This window comes from Mycena indigotica, assembly GCF_014461135.1.
Source record: "Mycena indigotica strain 171206Taipei chromosome Unknown Mind.scaff0003, whole genome shotgun sequence".
In the NCBI taxonomy this organism is placed as follows: domain Eukaryota; kingdom Fungi; phylum Basidiomycota; class Agaricomycetes; order Agaricales; family Mycenaceae; genus Mycena; species Mycena indigotica.
In genome coordinates this window covers 2,741,860-2,768,475 of record NW_023503002.1, presented here as the reverse complement: position 1 = coordinate 2,768,475, position 26,616 = coordinate 2,741,860, and the positions used below count along the sequence as shown (strand labels likewise).

General features: G+C 50.7%; 9 protein-coding genes across 9 annotated transcripts; 8 read left to right on the top strand and 1 right to left on the bottom strand.

Moving 5' to 3' along the window:
* Positions 1-265: 265 nt before the first annotated feature.
* MIND_00361600 (uncharacterized protein) lies at positions 266-1,503 on the top strand (the record flags this gene model as incomplete). The annotated part of the gene is made up of 4 exons (XM_037360458.1): positions 266-380; positions 423-732; positions 788-1,243; positions 1,294-1,503. Exons 1-4 carry the CDS (start codon positions 367-369, stop codon positions 1,501-1,503), a joined length of 990 nt encoding a protein of 329 aa, XP_037223343.1. The 5' UTR covers positions 266-366.
* A 363-nt stretch (positions 1,504-1,866) lies between these two features.
* On the top strand, positions 1,867-2,802 carry MIND_00361500 (NmrA domain-containing protein; the record flags this gene model as incomplete). The annotated part of the gene is made up of 1 exon (XM_037360457.1): positions 1,867-2,802. One exon carries the CDS (start codon positions 1,867-1,869, stop codon positions 2,800-2,802), a length of 936 nt encoding a protein of 311 aa, XP_037223342.1.
* Positions 2,803-3,126: 324 nt separating this feature from the next.
* MIND_00361400 (Mitochondrial chaperone BCS1) lies at positions 3,127-4,965 on the top strand (the record flags this gene model as incomplete). The annotated part of the gene is made up of 4 exons (XM_037360456.1): positions 3,127-3,430; positions 3,475-4,016; positions 4,064-4,202; positions 4,253-4,965. 4 exons carry the CDS (start codon positions 3,127-3,129, stop codon positions 4,963-4,965), a joined length of 1,698 nt encoding a protein of 565 aa, XP_037223341.1.
* Positions 4,966-5,656: 691 nt separating this feature from the next.
* MIND_00361300 (uncharacterized protein) lies at positions 5,657-9,362 on the top strand (the record flags this gene model as incomplete). Its single annotated transcript, XM_037360455.1, has 4 exons — positions 5,657-6,063; positions 6,119-6,205; positions 6,267-6,602; positions 6,656-9,362. The coding sequence occupies 4 exons, from the start codon at positions 5,657-5,659 to the stop codon at positions 9,360-9,362; spliced, it is 3,537 nt and encodes a 1,178-aa protein (XP_037223340.1).
* Positions 9,363-9,514: 152 nt separating this feature from the next.
* MIND_00361200 (CENP-C-C domain-containing protein) lies at positions 9,515-11,451 on the bottom strand (the record flags this gene model as incomplete). Its single annotated transcript, XM_037360454.1, has 3 exons — positions 11,136-11,451; positions 9,884-11,091; positions 9,515-9,832 (listed from the first exon to the last, which is right to left on the bottom strand). Exons 1-3 carry the CDS (start codon positions 11,434-11,436, stop codon positions 9,515-9,517), a joined length of 1,827 nt encoding a protein of 608 aa, XP_037223339.1. The 5' UTR covers positions 11,437-11,451.
* A 1,476-nt stretch (positions 11,452-12,927) lies between these two features.
* On the top strand, positions 12,928-14,889 carry MIND_00361100 (uncharacterized protein; the record flags this gene model as incomplete). The annotated part of the gene is made up of 4 exons (XM_037360453.1): positions 12,928-12,987; positions 13,031-13,553; positions 13,600-14,447; positions 14,491-14,889. The coding sequence occupies 4 exons, from the start codon at positions 12,928-12,930 to the stop codon at positions 14,887-14,889; spliced, it is 1,830 nt and encodes a 609-aa protein (XP_037223338.1).
* Positions 14,890-15,085: 196 nt separating this feature from the next.
* On the top strand, positions 15,086-17,707 carry MIND_00361000 (uncharacterized protein; the record flags this gene model as incomplete). The annotated part of the gene is made up of 3 exons (XM_037360452.1): positions 15,086-16,642; positions 16,697-17,055; positions 17,107-17,707. 3 exons carry the CDS (start codon positions 15,086-15,088, stop codon positions 17,705-17,707), a joined length of 2,517 nt encoding a protein of 838 aa, XP_037223337.1.
* Positions 17,708-22,147: 4,440 nt separating this feature from the next.
* Positions 22,148-23,525, top strand: MIND_00360900 (uncharacterized protein; the record flags this gene model as incomplete). The annotated part of the gene is made up of 6 exons (XM_037360451.1): positions 22,148-22,258; positions 22,309-22,442; positions 22,492-22,670; positions 22,722-22,853; positions 22,900-23,119; positions 23,165-23,525. 6 exons carry the CDS (start codon positions 22,148-22,150, stop codon positions 23,523-23,525), a joined length of 1,137 nt encoding a protein of 378 aa, XP_037223336.1.
* Positions 23,526-23,713: 188 nt separating this feature from the next.
* MIND_00360800 (putative PGM2-phosphoglucomutase) lies at positions 23,714-25,667 on the top strand (the record flags this gene model as incomplete). Its single annotated transcript, XM_037360450.1, has 5 exons — positions 23,714-23,736; positions 23,783-23,947; positions 24,006-24,027; positions 24,076-24,459; positions 24,510-25,667. The coding sequence occupies 5 exons, from the start codon at positions 23,714-23,716 to the stop codon at positions 25,665-25,667; spliced, it is 1,752 nt and encodes a 583-aa protein (XP_037223335.1).
* Positions 25,668-26,616: the final 949 nt, after the last annotated feature.

The following is a 26,616-nucleotide window of genomic DNA, read 5'->3' as shown; positions in this document are numbered from 1 at the left end:
GTTCGAGGGGAATGACGAGAATGGAAGCCACGTTGGTCGCACAGTTCTTGGGAGGGGTCATAAGTGGGGGGTCGCTTGGTTATTTAGGAGAGGATTTTGTGCGTCCAGTAATGGATCCCAATGGACTACGCCAGAGATCCCAACCTCACGAATGTTATTAGCTTCAATCAACTATTCATAAGCCATTCTGACTCACCTGTCCGACAATCAGTAGCCCGCCTCAACCTCGTCGGTGGTGGCTGAAGTGACGTCGACAGGAGCCAAGGGGATGTTAATTCACTTAAAAAATGTTCCCCTTGACGGTCCAAGATTTTATGTAGGGAAGTGTTCGAACGCAACTGCTCCTTCAAGTCCACTCCTACCACCATGTCGAAAGAACTGTGAGCGATTCATCTTGCCGACATATTCTAATCTAGTCCCAGCCCGCTAAAAGTGCGCATGGACATTCGTGATCAGTGGGACAACGCACAGTCCTCGGTTCGGGAAGCAATTGCCACTCTCAAGAAAGTTTTGGGTCATACCATCGAGCCGCGAATCGAATGGCCCCTCTTGTGGGGTGCCCTCAAAGAAAAGTTTCCCGACAATACAGTCTTCGTTCCCACTATCGTGCGCTACACCATTTCTTGGTATGAGCGCTTGAGCGCCCGTTTGGAGAACGAAGCCTACGCCGATTGGGCAGAACAGTTGTTGGAGGCACTTCAAGACGGTCGGTGGCTGTCGCTTACTATTGAGGTAATGTCATTTTTGTATGACGCTTCTGTAGATATTGATCTTACCTGCGACGTAGGCTGCAGAGTCAAAGGTCACCCGTCCAGTCGCCAAGTGGGAAGCAAAGTTCGCAACATTCAACTTCTACATCCCCAAGACCGAGCCCGTATCTCAGGCCAAGCTCGAAACGGGATTGGACAAGGACTTGGAGAATTTGTTCAATGACGACGCCAAAGATGATGACTGGGCTGAAGTGAAAGTGGAAGCAATTTCGACACGTCCAACCCTGCCTCCAGCCCGAGTCACTGCTGTTGCGGCTCCGATTGGAGACGAGCTTCCCATCATTGAACGCATGCCAGTGTTGGATGGTCTTGCACGTCCCAACCAACTTTTCCAGTCGACAGCACCATACATCCTCATTGTTGAAGAACGCGGTGCAACGATTGTTGTTCAAAGCAGCCATGAGTCAAGTCTCGAACTTCTTTCCTCGTACTTGAACAAGTGGAGCAGAGGAAACCCCAACGACAGCCAGCGAGTACGTTTTTGCGTTTTCCTCAAACTCTTCATCCTGAAAAATAACAACAGCGCGCTATTTTGAAGGTCGATCTCCTGGAATCGGAGTCTTTCCAGGGTATGTTCGATACTTTGACGGTGGAACGCACGATGGCACGCAATAATGGGCAACCAATCAACCCAGCGTTCATTTTAGCCTTTGTCGAGGGAGTGCTAGGTTATCAGCTTGTCAGCACCGTTGGGGCTTGCAAGACTTACAAGTCCACTACGTTGTTGAAATGAATAACTCCCCTCCTTCAAGTGCACATGTTATGTTTTCCTCCATCGTACTTTATAATGTTTCGTGACAGAGGATTGAATCGAGTGTCGGAGCTGAAAAGCTGGTCTTCAGGTTGAGGACTGTGAGTGTGGCATGGAAGCTCTCAGAAAATTCCGTGAGAAATTTGGATCTGCGTCAGCGTCCATCCTTACCAACCGCGGTTGAACACATCCAAATTGGGTTCTTTCTCTGTTGACGGCAAAACGGCCTATTTCATTGCACTAGACTTTACAAAGCTTGTGCTGACTATGGCGGCAACAGAAGCAGTATTATAAAATGCGAGCCTGCCTACTCATACTGCATTCAAGTCAAAAACTCGTCCAGCAATGTCTCCCAGATACAACAACGTTATTGTCTTTGGCCCTACTGGCGATATAGGCGGCCTCGTTGCTCTCGAAGCCAACCGACGTGGGGCTAAAGTCTGGCTAGCCATGCGCGACATAACCAAAGCTATCGGCGCAATTCCTGCTGAGGTGGAGAAATCGGGCAACTTCACTAGGATCCAGGCCGATCTCAGCGACCCAGTGTCTACTTCCAAGGCTATTTCTCAATCTGGTGCCAAGTCGGCATACCTATATTTGGTCTACACTCCCGACTTCGCCAGGGCTACACTGCAGGCGATGCGTGATGCTGGCGTTGAACACGTAGTCTTCCTGTCGAGCTATACCATCGGCATCGGGGGACTGGCTCTCCGAGATATTTCACCGAAAGACTCGATTCCATATGCCCATGCTCAAGTCGAGATCAACATCGAGGAAATTGGATTCCCATACTTCACCGCGCTGCGGCCGGGATGGTTCGCGAGTAATTTTTTCAGAGCGTGGTTTGATGATCAGGCGACACCGCCCAAAGCTTTGATCGTTGCTGAGGAATCCGTCCTCGACAATATTACACCGGAAGACATTGCTCTCGTTGGCGGAGCAGTACTGGTCGAAGGGCCATCAGACGGCAAGGAAACCATCTACCTATATGGCCCCGAGCGCCTCACAATCAAGGACAGCTGGGACATTATCAAGAAAGTGACTGGTCGGGACATCGACACCAGTTTAGTAACCCCAGAACGATTTACCGAGCTTCTGTCGGCGAAACATGTTCCAAATCCAATCATAGAATACGTATTGGCGTCGTTTGAGAACACGAAAACGGAATACCTCGTCCAGGAGTATCAGAGAGATGTTGGGAATGTCGAGAAGTATTCAGGGCGCAAGCCAACCAAGTTTGCAGACTACATCGCAGCACACAAGGCGGAATGGGTTGCTTAGTCAGTATCGTTCAGCACCAGTAGTACTGATAATTGCAAAGTAGTTGCTTATAGTGTGGGATGTCGCTCATATGATATCTCTCCTCTGCTGCCAAAATCAGTCTCACTGGCAATCTGCTCTTCTGACCGCGCCTGAAAATGCCAATTGTAGAAATTAACTATTTGTCTCTGTGACATCTGTGACACCTGTCACACAGGTCGGCGCTTAAGCTATGACCACAGGAGTTGACATGCCGAATCACTTTGAACGTCTTGTGCGGAGCCGTCGCGTCCATCAGCGCCTAGTTAAGCTCCAGCTTGCGGAGCTAATTCTGAGGTCTCGTCGATGACCACCTACTTCATGATTGCTCAGCAGGTGATGTCCGCCTTCAGCTTGAATGCCAACGAGCACAACGCAACGGAGGCCTCTGGACAAGGCCCGAGCAATTCCACTTCTCCACCCTCTATTACCGACTTCTCGTCACTTGTGGCCTTCCTCTTCTCATTCCGGGCGCTCACAGACTGGTTGATGCTAATCGTAATGGGCGGAGCTGTGGAAAGCCTTCGTCGTTTGCTTTTTCAACTTTATTTCAAGATAATCGCGTCTTTTTGGATAACAGCTTCATTCAACCAAGATGACTCCTCCTATGGTACGTGCGTTGCGTTGCTCGAAGGCCTGGACTGATCATACTAGATTGGATGATGGTCTGGCTCTCAAAAAAGTCCTCCTGGAACACTGTTCGCCAAGTCGATATTTCTACACGCTCCTTCGGCTTAAACAGCAATGCTGTCATTGTTCCTGGGGAGGAGGAAGATCTCTCGATGCTGGCTGGCCGCAAGATAGCATATCTTCCATCACCAACACTCACATTCTCTCTTTGGTACCATCGGCATTACATCACTATCAACCGTATCCAGACCCAGACCGGTTGGCGTGGCAGCCAGGAGGAAACCCTGCAGATCAGAATACTCGCGCGAACCCATAGCGTTCTCAATGAGCTTCTTTTAGAAGCCAAAAGAGAATATCTTGCCGCGCAAGACCAATCAGTCAACATCTATGTATCCGACAGTAACAACAGCTGGAGACATGTTGCATCTAGACCCAAACGAAGTCTGAGCTCGATCATCCTTGACCCAGGAGTTTCGGAGCTTCTTGTTGACGATGCTCGCGACTTTTTGGAGAGCAAATCTTGGTATGCTGCACGTGGAATTCCATTTCGTCGAGGATACCTTCTTGTGGGTATTTTTATTCATTATTTCCCTTTACTGACTGATTCGTCCAGTATGGTGCACCGGGCTCGGGCAAGACTAGCATCATCAGTTCGATTGCAGGAGAACTCTCTTTGGATGTCTACATTGTGTCTCTATCAAGATCGGGACTCGATGATGCTGCCCTCAGCGAACTCATCTCTGACCTTCCTGGTAAGTTCAAGTCTGATTAGGAATTGTTCTGTCTTGACTATATCCTCCAGAAAAATGTATTTGCCTGATGGAAGACATTGACTGTGCCTTTTCTCAGAGCCTTAATCGCGAGGAACCTCCGCCGCCCCCTCCTCCTAATGTCTCTGCTAGACCCGATGATGGTCCTCCTCCCCCTCCCACTGCAAGCAAACCCACAAGTCGCCTTAGTCTTAGTGGTCTTTTAAATGCACTTGATGGTGTGGCTGCTCAAGAAGGTCGCATTCTGTACGCCACAACAAACAAGTATACCGCATTGGACCCCGCATTGTGTCGCCCTGGTCGTATGGACATTCATGTTGAGTTCAAGCTCGCCAGTAAATACCAAGCACGGCGTCTCTTTACCCAGTTCTATCTTCCCATCGATGATGTCAAGACGAAGAAAAGTCTAGAGACAAAGGGAGTCTCCAAGGAGATTGACTCTGGTTATACCTCTGCAGAAGATGCGGACGACATTGACTTGAACCTGACTACATCTCGGAGATTTGTTGATGGACCGACATATTTCGGGACAACTCATGGACAACATGCACCGAAGTTGCGGCCTAAGCAAATTGCTGCGCTTGCCGAACGGTTCGCGGAGGCAATTCCGGAGCGAGAGGTGTCGATGGCCTCTTTACAGGGTTATCTGATGACCTACAAAATTCGCCCATTCGAGGCAGTGAGAGCGGCTCATGATTGGGTCAAGAGCGAACGGGAGAGCAGAGCAAAGAGGGAACGAGCTTAAGAGATGATTATACCTGCCACATCGACTTGGACTTGCATTTACATTACCTGTATCCATATCGAACGACCACTCATCCTACAGCCTTAGCTATTAGGGTCCTGCGCTCTGGATAAAAAATGTCGTTGGTACCACCAAGCCGGCTCAAAGCTCCAGTCTCCAGGTGGACCCCAGAACGGCAAGGTCAAAGCGTAAGATCAACGACACTGCCACGGAGTGACATCTGTGACGCCAATCGACCTCTTTTCTGCTTCCTTTTATCGAAATTGGTTCGTGTCCCTTCAAAAGTAGCAGAAGTGTTCCCTGAACTCTCGCACAAGCCCCGAGATGGTCTCCACGCTCTATAATAACCTCTATTGTCTTCCCGCAACATTCATATCGGCCACTAGAATCAAGATCGTCGCACATGATTGAGATGGCAACGGCTGCCGCTTTCCCTTCAGAATTTCCATCGGGGGGCGGGACCGCATGCATTTGATTGCCATGGGTAAATCCAACAACGAACGCCTGAAGGATCGGCTGGAAAGCTTTCCAGGTACTTCCGTGCTTTTGCTCTTAGAGCAGGCTGGAATACAAAGGCCGAGACTGTCGCCTTATTTTTACCTTGCCTTATCACCTTCTCAACTTCTCATAATCAAGCTTTTCATCTTATGTCGTCAATTTCGCCCATGTCAGATTCCGCAACAACCACAAGATGATCAACACGCCGGGAAATCCTTCGCATGTCTTTGAGGCAACGGCTCCTCCTTTGCTTTTACTTCCACTCGATTCTCGAGTCACATTCGAGGGCGGGCGGGTCACTGGAGGACGACAGACGACGACATCCATGAACTTCTCTGTCGAGCTATCCATTCCACCCATCCCCCGTAGCCCCACCACATCAGGCCCGCCTTCACCTGCTCTCTCGACTTACTCAACTCGACGAGGTGGCCTACGACCGACACTCCTTTCACACAAGATCGAGTCCTTCCTTGGCGCGCCTGGTAGTCAACGAACCAACCAACTTACAGCGCTCAAACGCGCACCGTCTGCGCCAGTAAAGCTTTCGCGGTTATGTGGGAGGTTGATGAAGTGTGCCATGGCCATGGGAATGGATGGCAGGTATGTCGGCGCCGTAGCTTTTACTACTTTCGGAACCCAATTCATTTACGAACAGCGCCAACCCCGATCTCCAACTGGACGCTTTCAAGCATCTCATAAGCCTTACCACACGTTTCCCCATTCTTCGCCGACTATTTCTTCGGTCGGTGTCTATTGCAGGAGTACTGGTTGAGGAGGGTGATATCAGTTCGCTGTGGCCGGAGCATTCGAACAATTCGGACCTCTTTCCAATACATCCAGCAATGGGACATTCAGACGAGCTCGAGATTCGCGGTGAATCACCATTACCTCCCATGCCGCTATCTTCCTCCGGGTTCTCTGCTTGCTTACAACCGCGATGAGGAAGACTCTATTGATGAGGAGAGGGAGCGACAAAGAGAGTTTGCAGATGAATGGGACTTTTACAGGGCGTTGGCGGGTACATGTCTACTCGAGAGCGAGGTCTGGGGGATTGTTTCTACTTCGAGAGAGGCTGAGCACAGCAATGAGCCATCAAACTACATTATTCTTGAGCGTTTGGTTGGATTACTCGAAGCAGCGTGCGTTCTTTGGCTACATTTCTCACTGAGGGGTTTAATCGTTGTTTGGACAGACAATCCTCAATATCTCGTGCACTCTCTGTTCGTTATCTCATCGGCGTTCTTGAAAACTCCTCTGCGACACTGTTCCCTGATCCTGCCTTGACTCACACTCCAACGACGCCCTCTTTTCCTGGGGTTTTCCACGTTTCGCTCCTTCACGCCCACTCACACCTGCACTCTCCAACAACGCCAACGACAACTTATCCTATTCACGCCCGTCAAATCCTCTCCCGGCTGTCAGCTGCGTTGCTTGTAGCCCTCTCCGGCATGGACTCTATCGATCTCGATGTCCAGGCCGCGCGGAATGTAGGAGTCGGTTATGATTACGTTGGCTTGGATCTGTTGACTGAACGTGTCCTGCGCTTGGCTGGTGGGGGAGAAAGCGAGGATGGTCTGGTAGTTGGAATGATTCTTGGAAGGAGACAATGGCTGAGAGAAAAACTGCCAAAAACGGACAGCATGGTTGGGTCAGCCTTGCGAGAGAAGACTGATTCATTAGCCTTGGAGAGGAGTATTTCAGTATCGCCTGCTCTCAGCTTCTCTCTTCCGGTGCTACCCCCATTGGTGACGGGGAAGCCAGACGAAGAGTCTCTAATCACGATAACGTCGACTCCGCAAGCAGAAGCCCAGCCGGAATTCGAGCCAGAGAAACAAATCCAGCCGACGCCCTCAGCTTCGAGGTCCGGGAATGCCACGCCAACACTAATCATCCACGAAAAGCCTGCACCAAGAGCACTCCCAACTCCCCCATCTATTACGCCCACCATCAAACCCTTGGACCATGTGATTCCAATGGCTGTCTATCCACCGTCGTTTCACCCGCCTCCACCGCCTCCACCGTTACCATTGCCTCTGCGTGCGTCCACATTCCCACCGGCTTTTGTTGCGTCTACCTACGGCAACATGTTCATTCCCCCGCCGCCGCCGCCTCCACTCGTTATTTCTCTTCCGAAAAACCCATTGCCTTCACCTTGGCCAACACCTCCTGCAGCAAGGGAAGATGATACAGTCCTCTTACCCAGGCCTGGCGGTTCAGCCCCCTCCTCACCCACACGCTCGAAGCCAAGGTCACGATCTAATTCCGTCGTGTCGAGGATAACCGTAGAAAAACTTGATTTTGCATTACCCCCAAGACCGATACTTGCCTCAGCACCTGCGTCACCGACCAACCTTAAACCGAGATCCAGGTCTGGCTCTGTTGTTTCGCGGACTGAGGTCAAACCTAAAGAGGCTGATGGGCGACGACCGATTCCTGAGTCGGCCCCGTCATCACCAAACAAGTCCATGTCACGGTCTAACTCTGCTGTATCTGCTTTCGAAAAGGAGACGCCAGTAGGAATGAGATCAAGATCATCCTCTATTACCTCCAAGACACCTACGGCTGCCCCCATAGTGAACTTGGTTATCGAGATTCCCCAAACACTGTCAGAAATCTCCTCAAGGGACATTGGCTTGGAGGAATTGGTCAAGGAAAGACAGCCAGAGGAGCCACCGATGTCTCCGTTACTGGCATTAATTGAAAACCATCCTGCATCTCCCATGTCTCCCCCTCTAGTGCCAACACTGAGCCCATCGACAATATCGCCAGAGGCTCCTCTTGCTTCCACATCGACATTCAGCCCTGTTCAAGCACTCACACCATCATTAACAACAAGCCCTGCCATCGAAATTCCGAGTCCGTCTCATTCCTCAGCTTCCTCGTCGCCTTCTTCCCCTACCACTCCCATCATTTTTGCGCAACCACCATCGTCGAGGCTTTCTGTTGCACCACCCACTCCTTTGACTGACCCTGCAACAACACCAGTCACACCAGCACCAAAATGGGATATTGAGCTCAATATCTGGACACGTGCGCAGACAGAGAAGTCACTATCAAACGATGTACTTGCGGATTGGCAGTCTGGTAAGGGATTCTTGCTGGAAGGCCCCGTCGAGCAGATAAGTCCTAGCCCATCAGGCGTTATGTCATCACGGGCATCGGTGGTATCGATACCTGCTCCGCAGAAAGCGCTCCTCCAAGCTTTGCACGAACCAGTACCAAATGCATTAGAACTTGATATCGAGATCCCTCCACCAATCCCGCTCCTCATATCTGACGACGAGGAAGATCTCGTGGAACCCAAGCCACAGAGCGTCATGTGTGCCAAATGTGATGCGCAGTTCGTAGAGACAGAGCCTGTAGTCAAGTTTGGTTCAGCGCTCTTCCATGGTCGGTGTTTTACATGCGGAAAATGCAGTGTGTCTCTACATTCTGGACCCAAGCAGACAGCTTCAACTCCCCAAAATGACCCTGGACTGGCGTCACCTTCGAGTTCGGGGTCCTCTTCAGCGTCTATGACTCCGCCACCATCGACTCCGCCACCGTCCTATGACGAACCAGACAGCGATCCATTGCTGCTGGTCCTAACTGACGCCGATGGGGTCACACCGATTTGCACTCGCTGTGCCTATCGATGCACGGCTTGTACTCTCCCGATTCTCGAAGAGGCGCTGCTGGCTGGTGGGGACGCTTATCACGCTGAGTGTTTCCGGTGTCGCGTCTGTCGCCGTGGGTTGGCACAGAGTGCTGACGGAAGTGGCGGGGACATGTCGTTCACCAAGACGCGTGGTGGGGCTTGTTGCATGCAGTGCTATCACGTTTTGGCAGAGAAAGCTAAAGCGAGGAAAATGATGAAGGGGAGGAGGAAAGACACAAGGACTTTGACCGTCGGAGGATGAGTTGCATTTCTTTCAGTTGCCCCATTCGTTTCTTGTGTTGTACTTTAGGCATATGATACCTGCACCAAATTGACATTCTCGTCACATCCATGATATAATAACTACCTCTACAACATTTAGAGTGAATTAAGGAAAGAAACGATGCGAGGTGTCTAAACGTTCAAACTTTTTCCGCGGCGGGCGACTTCCTTCGAAGTCTCTCGCGTAGGATTAGCCAGCGAAACTGCTCTAGCCGGCTTTCCTTTACCAGCCGACACTACAGCCTCACTGTTACCATCTTCCTGGTCTGCAGCGGCCTCTCCATCCCTCGTCTTTCTTGCCTGCGTGAAGAAGAGCTTGGCGTCCCGTTCTGCGATGTTCTCAATAAAATAGGTGTTGCCTCGAGGAATCATGAACATCCCGCCAGCCGCAATTATCAGAGACGTGTCGCAGATCTTCAGGTTGACAGCGCCTTGGATTACGTAAAATATCTGCCGAGGAAAACATGGTCAATGAAATCAGGAAAGAAGAAAAATACCTACAAAAGTGTTGTCCTTTGAAGGCTTGGAAGGTTTCCTTCCGTTGGGTGGAATAACAATCTGTCCTGCTGCAATAAAATCGCCGTCGCCGAATATTCGCTGGTACGACCATTGACTGTTGCCAGCCGAGGTTGGGGCGAACATCTTGGACGTAAACGCAATCCGTCGCTTAACCGGCTCGCCATCTGGATATGAGTTCACAAGTGCTTGCGTGTTTGTGTCATCATCCCAGCCCTCTTCAGGATTAGCAGAGTCGACGTGAACTTCGACAATCTTCTCGACAATTTTGACTTTGCTTTTACTGCTCCCAGGTGTGCTTGATCGTCGTCTGGCGTTGTTACTCCGTTTTTTGGAGCCAAGAGGCACGACTGGGTCCTTGGGTACACGGACAATTGCACGGATATGAGGTACCAGCATTGGACCAGCCGCATCGGCGTCTTCACGACCACCATATTCGTACTTTTCCAGTCTCCACCATTCCAACGGAGCAATAGGCACGCGTTGCGACCTACGAACCCCCTTTGGCACGTCTCGATTTTCCTTCTGCCCACGCGATTTGATGATAATATTTTTGGGTTTGTCTGGTTTGGTTTTCGTCTTTTTTTTGGGAGGAGAACGTGGTTGTTGGGGGGATAACGGCTGGTTGTCTTCGTCTTCTGAAGGCTCGGGATCAGGCTCTGGCTCCGGTGTGGTTGGCCTGGCCTTCTTCTTTGGAGGCGAGCGTTGTGGTGGAGGGGGTGGAGAAGAAGTGTCCTGTTCTTCGTCTGACGGTGGCAAATCCAAGTCCATGGCATGAGTAGTGTTAAGTTCCTCTTCATCATCTGGGTCTGGTGCCTTCCGCTTCCCTTTTCGAGGCGAAGAGGACAGGACTGGTTGAGGTGGAATCTCAATGTCGTCTGTGTCGACTTGGTCATGCATTTCCGTGAAGCTGAGCTCTTTGGGTCCGTCATCGTCATCGTCTTGGTAGTCGTTGTACGCGGGCTCGGCAAAATTCTCGTCGTCAGAAGACAGCCCTTCATCACGAGCAAGAAATTCTTTCGCATTAAGCGTGCGTTTCAGAGGTGAAGAACCTGGGCCTGGCGTTAAACGTCGGTTGGCAAGTGGCCGCGGAGAGGGAACTTGGTCGAAATCGACTTGTGAGAAGCGAGAGGCACGCCCTGATGGTCGCCCTTGTCGTGGGGTGTTAGGTACCCTAATGTTCTGCACTGGACCTGCCAGCTATTAGTCGAAGAAAAATAAGATTACAAACACGCACTGTCCACATCCATCGACATCTCACCATCCAGATCGTCCTCCTCTTCTTCTTCTACCTGTTTTTTTTTATTCTTTACTTTTCTCTTTGCTCCTGAACTCGACTTCTTCGCCTCTACAGCCTTATACTGCTCCTGCATAATCACCCCAAAGTCTTCAAATCCATCTGAGTTTGTCTGGGCAAGCTCGATGGCAATTCCGGTTCGTTTGCCAACAAAAGGGTTTTCTCCGCGATATGGCACGTGTGCCTTGTCGATGCCAGAGCGACGCCCGGCAGGCCCGACGCTACTCTGACGCGGTGGCATGCATGCAAGTAAACAAGGGTAAAAGGAGGCACGTGATCACGATTGTTTCTTCCCATCTGCCATCTTCATCTCGTCGACTGGACCCGGTAACAGACAGAGAAGGATGTACTTTGGATAGTACTTAGCGGCTTTACCGACTCATCCACCATGATCCATGACTACCGCATCAGCAAACCGTGTTATAGTCTCATTCGCCTTCAGCCGGTTGGTGGGTCTTGGTAGGGCGGGGAATATATTTTACATTCGGTCTATGTGATTCATTTTTCAATATCAAACACTAACGCTCCGTTCACATCGTCCATCCTAACTCGGGTAGGGCATCTGGCAAAAGCGCTTTATCACCGTCGGCGCCCACATACAGAACTTGTTGAATTGAAGGGTGATTTTCGAGTGGCAGTCCCTTTCCTTGGTCACGCAATCTCAACTGCTTCAAGGAGCAACGCGACCGAGTGAGGAATGTCTGGAAGAGCTCGATGTCATTGAGTTCGTCGACCTGTAACACACGAAGGGCAGGCAGGGCGAACGTGCGTAGAAAAGGACGTGGTGGGTCGATAAGATTTTCTTCATCACTGAAATTATGCAGTATAAGCGTTTGAAGCTGGTTGTGCTCTAGTTCGGGTAAGTCTTCTGCATCGTCGTCGTCGATCCAAACCCGAAGGTAGATGAGATTCACGCCTTGCAGGAGAATTTCCACACATTGACCGAAGCCCGCGTCTCTGAGGCTAAGAGTTGTCAATTGACTCCAGGGCAGTGTTGAAGAACAGTCAATGTCCCATATGCAAAGCGAACGCATTTTGGTGGCCTCCAGCTCCATGATATGTGTGGGTGGGTAATCCCAACTCGAAATTTGAAGGCCCACCAACTGGGGAATGGGTCCAGCGATGCTGGACACCACCGAGGCATCTATATCAAGACTAAGGTATTCCCATCGCGACCGGTAAGGGAGAATTGCGGCAATGACTCCCGCGATCCAGACGCTAGGGTTGCCAGCCAGATGAATGGACAACAAACATGAGCCGGATCGGCTGAGTACAATGCTGAGCATTTCGAAGTCCCCGCGAAGAGCCTGGGTCACCTTATGCCGTGGTGCTTGGAGACGAATGGCCCTCCAAAGAGTCGGGGTTGTATGGGCTATCTCCCTCCAGAGGCGACAAATTCTTGTCAGATTCAATGGGGAATCGAGTCCCAATAAATTTGGAGGTGTAGGGTAGGCGGGGAGATATGCGACGAATATCTCTACGACGATTTCTGTCGGTAGACTCAGGACAGGGTATTGCAGACTTGAATGATGAAATCGCGAATATTCTTCCTCTATTTCGCGACAAACGAGGATTCCTGAGCCAATTGAGTTCGGCATAATGGTAGGCAATCCCTGGACGCGGCCAAGACGCGACGAATTCTTGTCAGACCGAGGTCAAAGATAGCGAGGTCACGCATGTCACATCACACGAATTTTTAGTCCCAACTCCATGTCTTGAACTTTGTCGCTTTATGCACGGATGTCTTGACCTCAGCAAGCTTCCAAAGACTTCCCGCATCTCATCCGTTAGGGTATGCTACTTCGCTCCCTTTAGTTCATGAACTTACAAGACAGTTCCGAAAACAAACTCCTGGCTCTCTACCGCTTCCTGTCCACCGCCCCCTACTTCCCTCCCAGCGTCTCGACCCACACCATCCCATAGACAATGATCAAAGACGGAAGGTGATTTTGAAGCTTACCGCCCCTGGCTTTGAATTCGGCGCCATTCCAATGGGGTTGCTCGCTCAACCGGGAGTAACACCGCGTCGTAATGGGACTCAAGATGTTCGTCATAGGGCATTTATAGACTTGCCGTTTGACCCATGGTTCAACCGGGTCGCGCGGGCACGGGCAGCAGGCGGAAACAAATCAATCGAACCAATGCTACCAGTCAATCCTCAGCCAGGAACTGTGACCATGTCGCTACAACTCCGGCCAATGGCGAAATTCACCAAGCATCATCGCCATCAGGTCGTCCGTCGCTTCAAATCCGCCATTTCCCTCATTGTAGTTCGCGGCGCACACGCGGAAGTGGACAACGGTCGACTGACTTTGGTCTACGACCCTGACCACTCGCCTGATCAATGGCTTCTCCCAGGTATCATCGCTCTTTCCAGACTTTCTTCATGCGCTAACTGGCTTAGGCTGGACTTACTTCCTACATTGGTCTATGGCGTTGTATAGAATGCCGTATCCAGAGCTCATCAAGCACCTGCGTCCAATGCTCAGCCAGATTTTTCAACACGGGTCGAAAGTAGAGCGTCGTTGGGCGGATATCACATCCTCCATGAGAATTCCAGTTCCGGTCTCAACCAAGGTCGTGCGACCTCACTCAGAGCAGGCCCCGGACCCTGATTTCAACCCCTTCTCAACACTCCCAAGTGTTTTCCAAACTGGAGATGGTGTTGAATCACGCTCTCGACAATTAGCCCATGCTGATACCGATTCCGAAATTCCTTCAAGCAAATCACAATACCGTCAATCTGCTGCACGAGAAGAACATGACAACGCTCGACCTTTGCATTGGACCAAGCCTGGCCGAAAAACTATGTTTGGATTGCGTGAAGAGGACTCCGAACCTCCGAAACAACAGTCTCGCACATTCAATGATGGGCCAGAAAACGGCACGGAAACTTTGCGAGACGCCATATTCTCTGCAGTCAATATGCGATTTTCCCGCTCTTCGACATCCAGTGTGGACTCGACAACGCAAGACTCGATTTTTGATCTGCTGAGGAAACACGAAACTGCGAACTTTGATAATAACATCGAAGGCGAATCTTCAGAAGCACTGCAAGATTTGTCGTTTGAGGAGATTAGCCAGCGTTTCGATGCCGCATCTGGTGTGCTAGATAATGGATTGGACCCAAAAACGCTCGAAACAGAGTTCAATGTCGACGAGCATGACGCGCTTGGCTTCGTCATCTCACAAGAAATGAAAGCTGCTTGGGACAGTGCGGGTGAAGGGGGGAATGAGGATCACAATGAGAAAGTTAGCTTAGCGGGTGAACGAAAGGGCAAAGGTCGTTTGTCAGCCCGACAAGCTAAGCTTCGAACTGCAGTCAGGTGGAGGGATCGCGCCTCAAAGGAGAAGACCGACGAAACGGACCCCCAACAGCTGGATCGTAAATCGCAAACCATTGACCCAAAGACCGACCAATTCCGGGTTCCCTGTCACTTCAACAGAGGAGGAGGAAGCTATCGCGAAGCGGTTGGCCGCAGTCGGGGAGAACAATTCGATATTTCGGCCTCATCCAAAAGCCAAATCTGGCTCATGGGGTTTGAAAAAGCTCCCCGAGAACGCAGGGATAACGAAGGCTCCTCATCTCACAGCAGACAAAAAGTTACCTGCGGCACCACCTACACCGCAGAAGACGATAGAGAGCCAAGAGGATCGATTAAGGAAAATGCTTTTCCGCGCGGGGAAGGGTTAGCTACTTTGCTGAGATGTGTAGTTACTTTAGGGGACGACTACGAAACACTAAAAGAAGATTATCATGTTCCCGAAAAATGCTCCCAAAAATGCTAGAAAATGCCACGAGAATGTCACATCAGTCACGATCCTATCGAAAATTTTGGCATTTGACAGCGTGTCTGAGTGTCACGGCACTTCGGTCTTTTGCCGCTGCGATGAACGTTGCATCGTTGTTGCAAGACTCCCCGTCTGACCGACGACCCAGCAAACAGGAGCCGCGCCCATGGCCACAGTCACAAGCGCCGCAACCTCCGCCGCCGCAAAAACAATCATGGCCCCAACAACCCCCACCAAACTACCCCCAGCCTCAATATCGTGAGCCTTACCCTCGACCCCCACAAAATCCGATAAACAGCCCGACTTATCTTTCACGACCACCATCTCACCTTTACCCTTCGCCGCCACCCGGCTCAGCTGGCCCATCGACAGGACCACCGACTTATTCTGAACCTTCACCGATGTACGCTCCAATGGCAGGTTTACACCAACCTCCATCACTTTCGCGCGACCTACGAGAGAGAGAACGTGATAGAGAACGTGACAGGGAGAGAGATCGGGAGCGTGAGCGCAGGGAACATCGAGACAGAGAGCGAGAGAGAGAGAGGGACAGAGAATACGCACCACACCCAGCACTTGGTTGGCAACAACAACAACAACAACAATCCGGGCCCCGTACTTTCCAAGGCCAATTCCATACGTCTTTCGTTCCGGCACGTGAGGCATCTCCGCCACGCAAACAAAAGCCACGCCATGACCGTGAAGTCTGGGGAGTTCCTGGACCCGCACCTCCGTCAGAAGGCTCGGAATGGGAAGCACCACCACTAAATAATGTCACGGTCACAGCAGCCGTTCCGATTCATCCACCAGAAACCCCGGAACGCGTTTTCAAAGCGCGTCGGATAATCTCAATCGGTTCATTTGTCTTTCCTAGAACACCGTTCCCCTATTCCTTCCCAGTCGAAGAGGTCAAATCACCTGATGGTGATAAATTTCCGGAAACCACCGATCCGGAGACAATTTCTCTCGAAACGCGTGCAACACTCCTCATTCCCTCCGCATATCTGCCCTTGTCACGTCCCTCTCGTGCCCAACGTGTTTGGGGAGGTGGCATCACCTCCAGTCACGATCCTGCCTTAAAGTCTCGAAAGAATGAGCCGTCTTCCACTCGAAGGAGGATTTACACCGACGATTCAGACCCAATAGCAACAATCGTTCATGCGGGTTATGCCCGTTGGACGGATTTGGCCCGCGCTCGCCGCGAAGGGCGTGATTTGAGGATCGAGTTGAGACTGGTGCGTGTACTGGGAGTTGAGCGAGACGCCATCATGCCTGCCTTAGCAGCAGAGGACGCGGAGAAAGACAAGGACAAGGGCAAGTCTGCGAAGGAGCCGATGAACAAGGATGCTGTTGCCGAAAAAGACGAAAAAGATAAACACGTGGAGAAACCTCGTCCGGAAATGACTGAGGTTGTTGGGAGGTTTGCTGGTGGCTGGGGCGCGCGTTGTGAGCGTAATTGGGAAGGGATGCTTGAAGTACCACCTATCGCACTTGAGGATGACAATCCAGACAAGGAAGAGGGTGAGATCATCGTCAAGAAGGAGTCGCCAGTGGAAGATGATCCTTCTGACGACGGCCGAAGAATTCTTAGCGCGGGATGGGGTGCAGGTCATGACGGAAGTGCTTTCGAGGTTTTAAAAGTCACTGTTGCTGAGGTCAGGTTTTCTTTTGTCTTGGACATGAAATCTATTTCTAATATTTTTGAATAGAAACATACGGCACATGGGCTTTCCAGACCCAATCGCACCCAGCGCTTGGCCGAATACACCACCCGTCGTGCAGCTCTTGGGCTTTCCCCGTCACTCGCCGCGGCTAACATCGGCTGTCCAGACCGATCAACATGCCCTCAGACACTTGCTGTGGCTGGCCGCAAACGTCGACGGGCGGGTGGAGTGAGTTCACCGCCTACAACCAGACGCATGGGCGTCAATGCCAGTGCGTTGGATTCCATTGTCGAAGAGGGATCGGACGACGAGATGCTGGTCCCACGATGCACGTGTTCAACTGACGCGGACCGTAAAGCTCTACTCGGCCGAACGGTAGTTTGTACCTTTGGAGGGTCTCCAATGTTAGTCTTTGATCTTATAAATCTGCGATTTTACTCATATCGCGAACACAGGATCAAGTACGATGCCAATGTTCTCCGTAACGCCGTGTTTCCGGTCCCAGTACTTGAAGATCAATATTCTGAGGACGAAGAAGAAGAGCCGGCTCCAGTTAAGAAACGTCGAAGGATGAGTGTTCTTGATGAGGTTTACGCTGCAGCTGCTGGCATGGAAAACGGACATGACCCACCGGACCAGACAATGGAGCTCGAACCAGACAAAAAGGAGCCAGCCGACCACGAGATCAAGCCCGAAACACAGGTCGCCGCATTGACGAAACGCAAACCCAAGTCGAGGACAAAGATCAAACAGAAACGAAAGAGTAGGGACGTGATTGTTGAAACAACAGCTGGGGCAAACATGGTGTTCATGCCGTTGGAAGGGAAAGACGACTCATATGTCTGTTTCGATGTTTACTCGGAGACGAAGGCAGAGGGCAGGACCAAGTTATATTCCTCGTTGAGCAAAAGCTCTGTCGAGTTTGGGGAGCAAGGTATGCGAATACGGACTAGAAAGAGTCTAGCAGAGGAGGGAGAGGTCCAGGAAGGTGGTGAGTTGGAGGTCGAAGCGGAATGGGGGCCTGTTGTTGGCGTTAAATCATGGAGATTCGGGTGAATACACCTCTGACTTTAAACATATTTGTCTCTCGGCAGGCTGTGTTTCTTTGTTGTGCGTTTGAATTCAAATCTCATTGACAACATTGTGGTTCAGGAAAAGGTCGTTTGTGATAGTCAAAACCATTCCTGCTGCTTTTAATGCCCTGAGCCGGTCATCCCACCCATCCTCAGCCCAAAACGGAATATATACAGAACACAGCCTCGACAGCATGGACTCACTCTCGCGCGGTAGATTCCAGCGGGATTCAAGCATGTTGGCGAGACCAGGCCGATCGCGTGGCTCGATGACAGGAAGAACCAGGGTGGTAAGATGCGGACACAATGGCGAGGGAGACGGAGAGAAACACAAAATAGTATTGAGAAGAGAAATGTCGAGGTCGCCCGAATCGGGAGGGAGTGTTAAAGCTTCCAAGGAGCTGGTCACGAGTTGCAAAACGTGGAAGAGGACCTGTGTGGGAGGCCCCACGTCTTTGAATTCCAGTTGCTGTAGAGGGCATCCTGAGTGGCGAACAAGGGTAATAATTTCTTGCCCCAAACTAATTCCACCATGAAGACTAGGCAGTACAAGGTCCTCCAGCTGGGCACAAACCAATGAATTGCATAGAGCGTGGAAGCTGTGTGCTTCCGACTGGGCAACATGAAGCATTTTTAGGTTCTTTGCAACGACATCCGCAGGTGTTGTTTGGAGATCTATGCGATCTATATCATCCAAGACGCATTTTTGCAAGGCAGAACATTGAGTCATCACGAAAAACACATCTGAAAGGCGGATTATGATGCTGATGTCAATCGCTGTCAGCGTCTCCCAGCGAGACGAGAAAGTGTCGATAGCATGATAAACCGAAGAGGGTATAGGCAGCCACCGAAAGCTTCGCCACTTTCTTCCTGGCTTGAGGGGGTTCTGAGCACTAGTCCGGGTTCTGCGAACTTGCCATGAGAGCGAAAGCGATTCCACAGATGGCATGTCGATATCTGAGTTAGTAATCTGTGGCCAATTTGGCGAAAGAGTAGTATGTACAAGTACATGTCGCCAGCGGTAGGAGTGGGGAACTAGAAGGCGCAATATTGGGAGTGGGTCAAGTTCTGGGTGCTGACCACTTGCAAGATGGATTTGAAAGTCAAGTGACCGTTCTCCAGACCTAATAAGCCAGCATTCAACGAGTTCTATGGGAGGGCATATCCGTAGGTGGTCTTGAGAGAAACGTATGAAGATATAGGACCACAATTCCCGAGTTTCGAGTGCGACGTGCCGCCAATGTCTGCAAACCTGCGATAGTAGGATAGGCTCGCGATAACTCGACGCTGAAGAGTCATCTTCATTCCTAGGACCAACAAATTGGAGAAAGATGTCGCCCAGGAGCTCTGGAAAGAGTTGATTGACATTCATGGTCAAGATTTCGGCAAATTTGACGGATCAAAACGATTTCGTCATGCGCACGGACCGATTTCATATACCCCATAACTTGCTTCAGACCCTCATGACGACGCCTGGGCCTGAGCCTCAGCGCCTTCCAATAGGCCAGCTGAGAGCAGAACATACATTCGAAGGGCTTACCCAATACGACGCTCAGCGATTCCTACTTCGAGTCCATTGTGCACCTGGAATTGGGACTGGATTCCCCGTTGATGGAGGATTCATTGCTCCTGCGTTTCGCTCTCAACCAAATAATCCTCGTCAACTCAACCAGGAATGCGTCAGCGACCCGGAAGCTCGCCAGGATTCTGCTATAGCCCACATCATGGAACATCTCCGCTTTCAACGACCCCCTTTATCTCTGCCTCATGCAACGTCGCATATGGTCTCAACGAAGCCGCGCGTTTGAATGCCTATTTTCGCACCCAAACAACACACATAAGCATCATTGACACACAGAAACTCCCATACAATGCTTGGTTGGGAACACAACTCTGTGGCGCGTATTGGACTACGCAGGCGTTTTTTGCTCGACGCGCCCACGAAGTGCTCATATTTGGATATATTCCTCCAGAAGCCGTAGTATTCACCGCGCCGTTCACCACCTACCTAGACTTATTGCCTAGTTGGAGTCAGGAGGCGATGGCAAGAATTATATCACGATCCTTGCGCTCGACAGAGGATGCCACAGAAGAGTTGCGGAGTGTGGCATTACTTCCCGAAAACTGCACCCCTCAATCACAGGATTCTCTCATAAACCAAGTGGTTGAACAAGCAATCAAGTTAGGGGATCAAGGTCGCCTCTTTCCGAACAATGTCGACACAATAGCTCGTTTTGCGGGAATCTTCTGCTGGTGGCCACAGTGGATTGCTGAAAGGGATCCACAGCACTACCAGCAGTTGCTTGTGCGAATAGAATCGAGGTTGAATTTTGTTCTTCAGCAACGAGTGAAGAAAGAAGAGGAGAAGCTCAATATATATCGCACACCTGTCAAGGGCTCCAGCGGCCCAACACGTCGGACCCGCGAAAGGCAGCCACCAGACTACGTTGTTCACCGCAAGATAAAGGAGGAAGCGTTATAGAGTAGTCGTTGTAGGTTGTAGAAAGTCAACATGAATTGGCATCAATCGCTGGTGATCAGCATCAAACTTGACTATTTTCTTCCTTCCGACCTCCATGTTCACGCCGTCCAAGCGTCCTTTATGCTTCTTACTCCTCATTGGACACTCTCTTGAGCGAAGGACTCGGAGCCGTTAATGGACACGTGATGTCGGTGGACCACAGCCTCCGCCACACTACGTTTTATATGAGCTGCCGCGGAGTCATTGAGTGCAGAGATGAAGCTTTCAATCCCCTCTGATATCTGGAGGAGCATTGCTCAGTTCCTACCTGCGCCATTCCTCGTCACCCTCTACTCCGTCAATCGCGTCTTTCTCGACATCGCCCGCGAAACGCGCTATAATTCCATTACCTTTGACGCGTACAAGTCTGCGAAGCCTCTCATAAAGCATATCGAGTATGTTCCAGCTCCTATTTTCTCTTATAGCTTATCATTTCGACCAGAGACTCGTCGTTTGTTCACTCGGTCCGCATTCAGCCATGGCTTATTCGAGCAAAGGACTGTCGACCGTCAACGAGTTGGAAGTTGCTCTTTTCGTGTGTTCTTGCACATGACGAAGATCCGGAGACCCAAATCAAGCGTCGCCTCCAGAAACAAACACAGCGCATTGCTCAAACAATTGGCCGTCTCCCGAACCTCCATACTTACCACATTGACTGGGATGAGGGACCATTCCAGGAAGATTTTCTCTCCGCAGTTATGGACGTCCTACCTTGCATCGGACGAAGCCTCCACACTCTCAATCTCAAACTCCCTCTTCGACACATGCCCTCCCTTGCATGCTTAGCTCAGCACCTTCCCCAACTCGACTCTCTTTCCCTCACCATTCATACCGGCACCCACTCTGCAGAAGACGTAATCCAACGCATGGAAGGTCTTGTGTTCTTTCTCAATGGGCTTCTTCGCAACTTGCGTTCACTTTCGATCTCCACAACGCCCACATCGACCCATCTTGACTTGGGTGTGCTGTTTGTACATCTTGGACATGGCCGTCATCTCAAGGCCTTCTCCTTATGCATTCCTTTCGATGGCGGACATCTCCCAGAGCCCAAAAGTCTTCGTCGTTTTCTTATCCAACACAGCCAGTCTTTGGACTCGCTGACACTCGGAACAACTCGGGCGGCACCCTGTCCTAAGCCCACGTCCAACTATTTTTGGATTCGTGATACTATGAAGAGCCACCCGCCATTTCCTTCACTCACGCAGTTATCACTTGCTCTTCGACCACTCCGAACCAGTCTTGTACCATTATTACAATCACTTTCTGGATTGCATCTTTTACAACGACTTAAGCTTGGGGAACGGCCACTTGACTTCCTCGAACTCCTTCGTTTGCTTGAAGTCCTCAATCAGGCACATGATCTCCGGGCTCTTAGTATTCGTGTTCGCTGGCTCAGTCCTCAAGCTATCGACGCTTTTGCAGGATCCCTTCCTCAACTCGAAGTCCTTCATCTTGGTTTCACGGAGATCATCCACGATGAACCTTCCAGTAGCGTTACGTCTGCGTTGTCACAAGAGTCGTCTATACTGTCGCGTCCCAATGAACTGGCGAGTTTTTATTACGTCCAGTCAATGCATATATTCATCATTTTGCAGGCTCTTTTCTGTGAAGCTCTCGACACCAGAGTCTATTCCAACTGGCGGCTACTTCGTCTGGCAATGCCAGAGAGTCCCCGTGAGCAGTATCGATGGCTGGATGCCCTTGAGCGTGTATTTGTCAGATCCATTCCAGGACTGAAAGGTTTCGAGGAATTAGTTTCTGCCTGACGTGTTTGTTGCTGTCGTCTCTATGTCGTCTGTTGGTGTTTCGTAATGTACTGTACCACTTGGATTGTTGTAATTGTAAAACACAGAGACCGCGACTTGATCATGTGACCGTATTTTTTTCGACTCTTAAACAACCATGGACCCACCAAACACATGTGCTACTCGAGTGCGAATCACCTCTGGCTCTTTAGACGCGGCGAATACCAAACTGCATCGCATTGCTGCAGCACATCCCTTTACGCGGCAGGTTTTCGTCTTCTTATTTCCCCTGCATTGGTCTCATAGTAAACGTTGCAGGTTGATGTCGTTTTTGTGCCGAACGAGCTTCTGAAAAACGAGCTGGTGGAACTTGAAACCGTATATGTCAGCGCGAAGGTGGAGCTGGCCAAGGTAGTGGAAATGGCAGAACAGATGCAGCTCGAAGACAAACAGTTTGTTGAAATTTCTGTTCAGTCTATGATTCTACTGATAATCGGGAAGCGCCTTCACTGCCCTCAGCATCAACACAAAAGAAGACGATACTTGGTGCATAGACCCTCGGACGATTCTGACGATGCATCTCTCTGGCCCGACTTATCAAATGCTTGGAGGTGGACAGTCACTTGTGGGGAGAAAAGTCAAAGCTTCGCGTGCGCTGAGGGGAATAGCCGACGACTATGGTTTGTCAGTTTCCTACTTGTGATCCAACCTACAGTCATATCCATGAACAGTCGTGTCTCTGCCGCTTCAACTCTCGTTCCACAAAGACCGTATCAGGGAAAAACGGAATGAGGCCCTGATTGCTTGGGACAAGCAACGAAGCGCTGGCTTTGGGCCGTGGCACGTTGCATATACTACTGATGGTATGACCCCCATCCCTCCGCTAAAATGCTCTCACAAGTTGGCCAGACACATCTGAAACTATTCGTCTGGCTACAGCTTATGGTCACGAATCCTTCACTCGTCAAGTGAAATGCTCGCTTTCGACCATGACGGATGTTCGTGTGCCTAATGCTGGAATAGAGCTAATAAAACCACGTCCCACGGATCCAGACGAGGCAGATGATTGGGACGAAGACATGGGAGAACTATTTGAGTGGGTGGGGATGGCGGGATTGGGGGCGCAAAGGCAAAGTTGAACCACATTCTACCCACAATAACTAAAGCAGAGCAGGTTAGCAGCCAATGATCGCGTTGACCCATTCATCGCCGTCTACGAGGCTCCAGAGTCGTTCTCCGATACGATTGGGGACATCACTGTGATCCGATGGACAGGATTCCTCCCACCTGAATTTGTGCAGAGGGTCATTGATGTTTGTTGCAAATCCACATCGTTTGCTGCGATAACTTGCCATGGTTTCCCGACTGCACCGGTAGCTTATATTCCGCTGGGGAAGGACGGCACTCCGAGTGGAAACACGTCACCGCCACGCATTCCCAATGAAGACACCGAAGATTCGCGGTGTTTGGTTATTTCGAATGGACGCTGGTGTTTAACGGAGAGCATATCGGCAGGTGATACGCGATGGGGATAGTTTGGAGGTAAGGAACGACCACTCGGCAATAACGAAGAAAACTCCTAGATACTAACGCCTGCTATCGGAACTGATTTAGGCTGGGGCAACCACACGCTGGGCAACGATAAGAGTCATGGATGCCTTTTGAGTATGCAGGATGAACGTAGGACGGATGGATTGCTTGTACCTGGGATAAATTCCTGACCATGGTCGTTCCTTTGTCGAACAAGTGATTTTACTTTTGATGATATTATGTGACGTCACTCGCTTTTAAGACGCGACCCTTGCTTCACTTCACTCACCACTCTTCTTCACCCTCGTTCCTCCAAACACACCCTCCCGAACCTCGTAACTCCTCCAGCACACCCTATGTCTTTCTGCGAAATCCAGACCAACCCTTATGAGGGTCAGAAGCCTGGCACGTCTGGCCTTAGAAAGAGGTAGCTCAATCTGCCCGTCTCTGTCTCGCCGGTTCCATCTGCCTGACCTCTCTTCCAGAGTGAAAGTATTCCAACAACAGGTCCGACCACATGAACGCGTCTATACTCATTTTTGACCACCCGCTCAGAACTATACGGAAAACTTCATCCAAGCCATCTTCGACTCCATCGATGCCAAGGACCAAACACTCGTCATTGGCGGTGATGGGCGCTACTTCTCTCCAGAGACCGTGCAAACGATCCTCAAGATCGGCTCTGCCAACGGTGTAGCAAAGTTCATCGTCGGAAAGGACGCGATTCTCTCCACTCCCGCTGCATCCAACGTCATTCGGAAATATAAGGCGTATGGAGGTATCCTTCTTACTGCTAGCCACAACCCGGGTGGCCCCGACAAGGACTTTGGCATCAAATACAACGTTTCCAATGGTGGTCCAGCTCCCGAGAATGTCACCAACAAGATCTACGAAAAGACCAAGACAATTACTTCCTACAAAATCATCGAGGCACCCCCGGTGAGTCTTGATTTGTCTATCGTGGAGTGAGAATGACCAACGTGCGCCAGGTCGACCTTTCCAAGATTGGCGAATCCACCTATGGGCCATCCAAAGTATCCATAATCGATTCCGTCGCCGATTACGTCGAATTGCTTCAATCGATCTTCGACTTTGCGCTGATCAAGTCCTTCTTGTCGTCGCATTCGAGCGACTTCGGTGTTCTCTTTGATGGTCTGCATGGCGTTACCGGTCCTTATGCCAAAGCTCTTTTTGTCGACGTTCTGGGCCTCCCTGAGACCTCGATCCAGAATTGCATCCCGCTGCCTGACTTTGGCAATGGTCATCCTGACCCAAATCTCACCTACGCCCATACCCTTGTCGAGGCAGTCGAGAAGAACAACATTGCCTTTGGTGCTGCCAGTGACGGCGATGGCGACCGTAACATGATCTACGGAAAAGGCGCATTTGTTACTCCTTCAGACTCTGTTGCCATTATCGCACATTGGGCAGACTCCATCCCATACTTCAAGAAGGGTGGTGTGAAAGGTCTTGCGCGTAGCATGCCCACCAGCAAGGCCATTGATCTTGTTGCGAAGAAGAAGGGATTCGAGTACTTCGAGGTCCCAACGGGCTGGAAATTCTTCGGCAACCTGATGGACGCGGGTCGGTTGTCGATTTGCGGAGAAGAGTCGTTTGGTACCGGGTCAGATCATATTCGGGAAAAAGACGGACTGTGGGCTGTTGTTGCATGGCTGAACATCTTGGCAGCAGCCAACGCCGAGTCACCCAGCAAGCTTGTCGGTATTAATGACCTCCTTCTGGCCCACTACAAGATATATGGTCGGTCATACTTCAGTCGGTACGACTACGAGGAAGTACCTTCCGCTGGCGCTCAGGCCCTCGTGGACAACCTCAATAAAGCACTCGCCAGCAAATCCCTCAATGATACCACGCATACGTCATCGACAGGGGCCAAGTTTACCGTTGCGGAGTTGTATGACTTTGCTTACACGGACCCGATTGACCATAGCGTGTCCAAAAACCAAGGGCAGGTGATCGTGTTTTCTGACGGGTCTCGTGTTGTGTTCCGGCTGAGCGGGACGGGCAGTCAGGGAGCAACGGTGAGAATGTATGTTGAACGATATGTGGCACCAGAGGCAGGCGAGGCAGCACTCAAGGGTGACACGGCGGAAGGCCTCAAGGGGGCTTATCGAGGTTGCGCTTGAGTTGAGCAAACTGAAAGAATACCTGGGTGTCGACAAGCCAACGGTCATCACTGTGAGTTGATTTGATGGTCTGCTTTTTTTGTTCTGATGCACTTCAGTGAAAACTTGACGACGAAGAGACGGACTGACTTTAGAAACTGGAATAATCTGTACACTACCCACTCTAGAACTTCTTTCCTTTGAAGGCGAATTGTTGATGTTCTACTACAATAAATACAAAAAGTGCTACAAAATTAAATAATACTCCGAACACAGATTATAGCAGAGAGGACGCGTCAGACATGATCATAGATAGGCGGGGGAGTGTTTTTGGTGGCGGTGGCGGGTCAGAATTTGGCGGCGTTGGCGTGGAAGATGGAGGAGGTAAAGCTCCGGAATTAACGGAGGTTTCACCCGCTGAATTGACTATTCGTGAGAGTAGTAGTCGTCGTTGGACAACACTCACCTGGAAGACCAGGGCCGTCAATAATAGGCCCCTGTTCGAACCGATGCTTGCACTTGCGCTTCCCTTCGTTCATGCAGGCTTGACAAATCGAGTTAATGCAGGGCAAAAACTTTTTAACACAACTTCGGCAAGGCCGACTTCCATCGCATCGAATTTTCTGTCGTCTGTGAGGAGGGCTCAGTTGCTGCAGATGATGGTCGGGAAATAGTAACTCGAACCTGCAAGCTACGCATGCCTGTGGAGACCTCGGATTTAGTAACCTGGGTCAGAATAATCGAGACACGCAACCATTTTCGTTCGTGGTGTTCGTTCGCCTTTGTGTTCCGGTTGTCTAAACACGCACTCCTTTTGACCCGCAGCACAACTAGAGCAAGGATAGCCCTCATCGCAAATAATTTGGTCCTTTTCGCAGGGAATGCAGGGTGTCTTGAGTTTTGCTTTGGGTTTGGGAAAGGGTCGGTGCCTAGGCGTAGCGGAGGGGATGCAAGCCGCGCTCTGAGATAG